We start from the raw sequence: 6,359 nt of genomic DNA, 5'->3' as shown, positions 1-6,359 counted from the left end.
TGTGATCCTGTCGTGTGTGTGTGTGTGTGTGTGTGTGTGTGTGTCAGACGCTGTACAGCGTGCGAGCAGAGATCCGGCCGGCGGTGGGAGAGCAGCAGTGTTGCACCGGTTCTCTCTGCAGGCTGGAGGTGTCTCTAACGCGTCTCTCTGAAGCCAGCGACTCAGACGAGGAGTACAGCGAGACAGACGGCCTGCGCAGCAGCAGACTCCTGTATGAAGGTACAGACTCCTCCAGAGCTAGGCTAAAGAAAGGTCTTAAGTGCTACACAGCAGAGGTTTACTTGTATAAATCAAGATTTAATTAAAATACAACAGTTCCTTTTCAAAACATTGCATTTTTTATTGTTGCTTTTATTTTTTATTTTCATTTTTTTAATGAAATGCTGCACATCAGAGGTTTAATGTTTTAGCTTTAATTGCACTGTAATACATTTTCCCAACTAAGACTTGTGATTTCATGAAAAGCAAATAATTAAAATACAACAATTTCTTTAGAACAAACATTGCCTTTTTATTTTTATTTTGTATTTTCTATATTTTTATTAAGCAGTTTAGTGTATTTAATTTTAGGTTGCAAATGCATGTTATTATGTTTTCCAGACGGGTTTATGTGTTAAAAGTTAATTAAAATACTGCAATTATAATTAAATTAAATTTTATAATTAAAATACAACAATTTCTTTACAACTAAATATTGCATATATATTATATATATATATTTTTATTTAATTTTAAGTGCTGCATATCAGAGGTTTAGTGTATAAATTCAGATTATTTGAGGTCATTCAGCTTCCCAAATAAACAAATACAACACAAAAACAAAAAATATATATTTTTAAAGCATCAGTTTTAAAATGCAAAGAGTTAAAAAATCTTATTATAAAATAATAATGATTGTATTATTATTATTTTTATTGCTATTGCTAAATAAAAATAATAAACTATAAAATAATACATTTTAATAATGCTATTGTACTGTAAAAATATTTAATTTTTTATTTTTTAATTTTTATGTTTTATGTGCATTTTTGAATCATAATTTGTAAAATGCAAGGATGTTTGTTTGGCTTGTTTGGCTTTATTTGTATTAATAATCTAGATGCTGACATGTGTGTGTGTCTGCAGTGATTAGTAACTGGGGTAACTGGGCGGTGTGCGGGAAGAGTTCAGGGGTCGTCTCCATGCCGGTGGCTGCCATGGGGACACACAAGGTTCACATGGAGGTCATGCCTCTGTTCGCGGGTCACCTGCTCGTCCCCAGCATCCGTGTGTTCAAGTACCAGCCGCGCCTCGCCAGCCCCGTCATCCAGCCGGACACCGGTCAGGAGCCAGACTCTCTACTTCTGTCTAGAGCTCGCGTCATGAATGAATGAATGATGCATTTATATAGCGCTTTATTGTGTATTGTTGTACACCCAAAGCACTTTACAATCATGTGGGGGGGGGGTCACTCCTCAACCAACACCAGTGGTTTAGTCATGCTTTAGTGCGATCCATCATCAGAAGTGATGAGAAACTAATGAAACTCTTCAAATGTTATGAATGAATCCAGAGATGCCCAAAGTTGACCTTTGATGACCTTTGATTTTATGCCATGGGAAAAAAAACATATCTTCATTTCAAATTGATATACATATAAAAAAAATATATATATATAAAAAAATTTTAATATAAAGAATTATTTTTGTAAAATTTTTTTTTTATATTTAATGTTTTTTAAAATATTTTTTATGTTTGTTTTTAGCTTCTTTTTTTTGCATTTAAAAAATAATATCAGTGAATTTGATTTAAAAATTCTTTTAAAATGTAAATTAATTGCTATTTAAAGGTTTGCTTCATTATTTAAAAACATCTTAAATTAATACATTTTAATATAATATATTTGGATATAATGTAAATTTAGATTTTTGGTCCTTTTTATTAAAAAGTTTGAGCGCCTCTGGTTTGATCAATCTTTTAATATGTAATCAAATGAAAATACAACAATTCCTTTACAACTAAGTATTTTTATTAATTTATTATTACCGTTTATTTTTTATTATTATTAAGTGCTGCTCAACAGAGGTTTACTATATAAATAAAATGTGAAAGAAAATATATTTGACTGATATTCAATATGATATTTTAATAAATATTATTAATTTAAGAAGTAGCTTTTACTTTTTATAATCATAATTTTAATTTTGTATAATCATAATTTTGTCAATTTCGTCTGGTTTGTAGTGAAGAACTTTGAGGAAATGTACTTTAGGGAAACTAATCTCAATTCTGATTCATTTTCCTGAATTGGTTCATTTGGACTTCTGCTTGATTTTGTGTGGATTCATCATTCATTAAACTCACTAAATTCATAAAACCTGAACAGTTTAATCAATCTTTAAACAGATAACCAAATGAAAATACAATTCCTTCACAGCAAAACACTGTGTTTTTAAATTGTTTTTATTTGTTATTTTACTAATCGTATTCATCTTTTATTTTGTATTATTTTCATTTTATTTATTTTTTCATTCAGTGCTGCACAACAGCCTTTTCATGTATAAATTAAAACACGAAGGGAAAAAAAATCTTAAAAATAAAATATTACTTAAAAATAGTATTTTATTAATCATTAATAATTATTAATTTGAGAAGTGCATGTTACTTTTTCCGTCATAATTCGTTCAAGTGAAACTTTTATTTTGGCGGTTTGCAGTGAAGAGTTGTTTCAGCTGATTGTTCAGTGAATCGGTTCGTTGAGTCGGTTCTGGTTCATATGAGTCATGACTCTCTGTGCTCCGCAGACTCGTGTCTGGAGAACGACAGTCTGTCTCTGGAGGATCAGGCGGAGACGGCGAGTCTGCGCAGCCGAGGCAGTGTCCAGTCTCTGGGCAGCGGAGAGTCTGCGCAGCCGCGGGGCCCGATGCCCAAACGCCAGGCTTTCGGCCCCGGACAGGTGTTCAGCGGCACACAGGGCCAGCAGGTGTTAGTGCTGCCCGCCGCTGACCTTCACCTGATGGAGGTCAACGTCACATGACACGAATCACTGGAGCCTGAGACTCGCCTCCATCACGCACCTCATGAGACACGCTGGACCCGGTGTCTCTCAGACATCCCATAATGCCTTGCAGCCCCTCCTCTGTGTGCTCAGGTGTGTGTGTGTGCGAGTGTGTGCGTGCGTGAGAGTGTGTGAGTGTGTGTGTGTGTGTGAGAGAGAGAGAGTGTGTGTGTGTCTGTGTCTGTGTCTGTGTGCGAGTGCGAGTGCATGAGAGAGAGAGAGACGACGAGAGCAACACCTGCTGTACATAATAGATGAGATTTAAGAGAATCTTCTGAACCAAATACACTCAATCATGATCACTCTCACTGGGGTTCTGGGATTTGCATATTTAATTTTTTATTGGTTTTTGGAACTGAAGGTTTCCAGGGAAACGACATCCTTGATGCTACATCGGTGCTTTATTGACTCGGACACGCCCCTTCCTGCTGATGTCACAGGATTGACGTGTCGCCACGATGACCATCGTGACAATAAATGTCGTTTTTGTTTCATGCATATGAAGAACCGTCATATTTCACTCCATTTTAGACATTATTTTCATGATAATTAAAATCATGAAAAAAAAAAAAAGTTAATTAAAAATTTAAGCACACATCAGTGGCTGTATTTGTTATAATGTCCAAAACTGAACACATTAAAACACTAAAAAAAAAAAGACTTAAATCATCAGTGTTCACAAACCTGCCTTTGCTTAAACCATTTATTTCTGAAAGATGTTAAACTCAGTTGTGTTTCCCTTACCATTTATTACAAGTTTTATTTGAGAAGCCAGTGTGACAAAAAAAAAGACTTCTCACAATTCTGACTTTTATTTTGAAATTGTGAGTTTACATCTTACAAATCTTTTTTTTTTTTGGTTACCGACTCAAAAAAAACAAATTAAAAAGGTAAATTTTTTTTTTATCCCACAGTTCAGACGTTTGTCCCCGTTATTGCTTTTTTCTTGCAATTCAGAGAGAAAAAAAAAACATAAAATCTTGCATTATAGAAAATCTTTTTTTTTTTTTTTTAGAATTGTGAGAAAAAGTGTCAAAATTGTGATTGTTTCATTTTTTATTCCTGTAGTGGAAATAGCTTCTATAGGTAAAGAGTTTCCAAATTCAAATCATCACTTTGCATTTATATATATAGCTCTGCTGCTTTTACCTGATACATAAATTAGTCATTATATAACCTGTCAATCACTGATGTATAAACGAACCCAGAATTGACCTCTGATATTCTATTTTCTTGAAAAGATGATCTTGTATTATTGATTGAAATTAATGTTAAAAAGTCAGTGTTTTAGAATAAAAAGTGTTTTAGATCTTTTTGTTCATTTGATAAATACAACAAAATACAATTAATCAATTTATTAAAGCGTCGCAAGACAAATCCAGCAAGAAACGCAGCGCTGAAGCCACGAGACATACAGAGAATTCTAGAAAAAAATATAAATAAAACTACATTAAATAATTGGCATAGTGTTTAAAGACAATAATATAAAAACGAGTATAAAACTGCAGTCGAACATCTGAAGAGAGCTTGGCCTCGCGTCGGTTCATCGCGCTCCACGTAACGGCGTGATCTTCTTTGAAATCCGACAGATCTTTGGCACCAGGTTCCATTTCTCCTCATTGGACGGAGAAAACTTCTTCCTGTCAGCTGATTTCCTTTGTAACCTGATAAAACACATTGCAGCTGATGAGCTTTAAGATCAGCCTGACGACAGTCACCAGTACTTCACATCTCAACTTTATATCTGCAGTAAATAGTGATAAATCAGCATGACGTTCGGGTCCTTTGGAAATACATGGGGAGTGTGACATTCTCATGACTGTGATGTGATGTGATAATGTGAAGTGACGAACTGACTGATGTGATGATGTGATGTACTGTGATAAGATATGATGTGACATCCTGACTGTTGTGATGACTGACTGTGATGTACTGACTGATGTTGTGATGTGATGTACTGATTGTGATAATGTGACATACTGAGTGTGATGTGATGTCCTGATGTGATGTACTGACTGATGTGATGTATTGACCATGATGTTATGATGTGACGTACAGAGTGCGATGTGATGTACTGATGTGATGATGTGATGTACTGACTGATGTGATGATGTGACATACTGAGTGCGATGTGATGTACTGATGTGATGTGCTGACTGATGTGATGATGTGATGTACTGACGTGATGATGTGACGTACTGAGTGCGATGTGATGTACTGATGTGATGTACTGACTGATGTGACATACTGAGTGTGATGTGATGTACTGACCGTGATGTGATGTGACGTACTGAGTGCGATGTGATGTACTGATGTGATGTACTGACTGATGTGACATACTGAGTGTGATGTGATGTACTGACCGTGATGTGATGTGACGTACTGAGTGCGATGTGATGTACTGATGTGATGTACTGACTGATGTGACATACTGAGTGTGATGTGATGTCCTGATGTGATGTACTGACTGTGATAAGATGATGTGATGTGATGTACTGAGTGCGATGTGATGTACTGACCGTGATGTGATGTACTGAGTGCGATGTGATGTACTGACCGTGATGTGATGTACTGAGTGCGATGTGATGTACTGACCGTGATGTGATGTACTGAGTGCGATGTGATGTACTGATGTGATGTACTGACTGATGTGATGATGTGACGTACCGAGTGCTGTGTGTGCGGCTGTGCGTGTAGAGAACAGCGTGTGAATAACGAATCGAGTTCCCTTCGCCTTTTCTCTCTGGAATTGTTTAAAATTCGCTTGCTTGTGTAAATACGAACAAATGATAAACTTATACTCTATTATGGTTAAATTTTGCAATTAATCCGCAGATCACATGCGTGCCCAACCGTGGGGCTTGGTCCGTATGACTCACGGATCAACTACGATCCGTTTAACCACTGGATGTGATGCACTGATTGTGATGTGATGTGGTGACTGACTGATGTGATGAGTGTTTCTTGCAGATTCACTCACATGAGTTTCTTGCGTTCTAATGCTTTTCTGGTGGCGGCAGAGAGGGATCCCTTCACTTTATTATCCTGAAACACACAGACAAAACTCACGAATGAAGCTTTAAAATCCCCTCATCCAACCATCAGATGCTCCGCACAGATCCACAACTCACATTCATCCGTAATATATAAAGAAAAAAAGAAAAATATCAAATCACTAATGTCTAACCACCCAAAAAATATTTTTAAAAACCTATGCCCTGAAAAAAACACAAATCACAAAAAATAAATACAAATATCTAGCCTCCCCACAAATAATAATACAAAGAAACTATCCCGAAAAAAAAAAAAAAAAAATCTAACC

The 6,359-nt window shown here is 35.8% G+C and overlaps 2 protein-coding genes across 5 annotated transcripts in view; one reads left to right on the top strand and one right to left on the bottom strand.

Annotated features, from left to right (window-relative positions):
• The window catches only part of trappc10 (trafficking protein particle complex subunit 10), a 24,024-nt gene extending 20,837 nt beyond the window's left edge, over positions 1-3,187 (top strand). The window contains exon 19 of the mRNA XM_016536597.1: positions 2,784-3,187. Coding sequence (XP_016392083.1) covers positions 2,784-3,016 — 233 coding nt within the window. The 3' untranslated portion in view covers positions 3,017-3,187. The remainder of the gene's footprint in view (positions 1-2,783) is intronic.
• Positions 3,188-4,396: 1,209 nt separating this feature from the next.
• cp110 (centriolar coiled-coil protein 110) overlaps positions 4,397-6,359 on the bottom strand; it is a 17,598-nt gene continuing 15,635 nt past the window's right edge. For all 4 annotated transcript variants that reach the window (XM_016536515.1, XM_016536507.1, XM_016536523.1 and 1 more), the window contains one exon: positions 4,397-4,701. In XM_016536515.1, coding sequence (XP_016392001.1) covers positions 4,581-4,701 — 121 coding nt within the window. In that variant the 3' untranslated portion in view covers positions 4,397-4,580. The remainder of the gene's footprint in view (positions 4,702-6,359) is intronic.

This window comes from Sinocyclocheilus rhinocerous, unplaced genomic scaffold (assembly GCF_001515625.1).
Source record: "Sinocyclocheilus rhinocerous isolate Xijiao unplaced genomic scaffold, SAMN03320098_v1.1 scaffold2027, whole genome shotgun sequence".
In the NCBI taxonomy this organism is placed as follows: Eukaryota; Metazoa; Chordata; class Actinopteri; order Cypriniformes; family Cyprinidae; genus Sinocyclocheilus; species Sinocyclocheilus rhinocerous.
The sequence above is the reverse complement of the archived record's forward strand: the minus strand, read 5'-3'. Positions and strand labels throughout refer to the sequence as shown.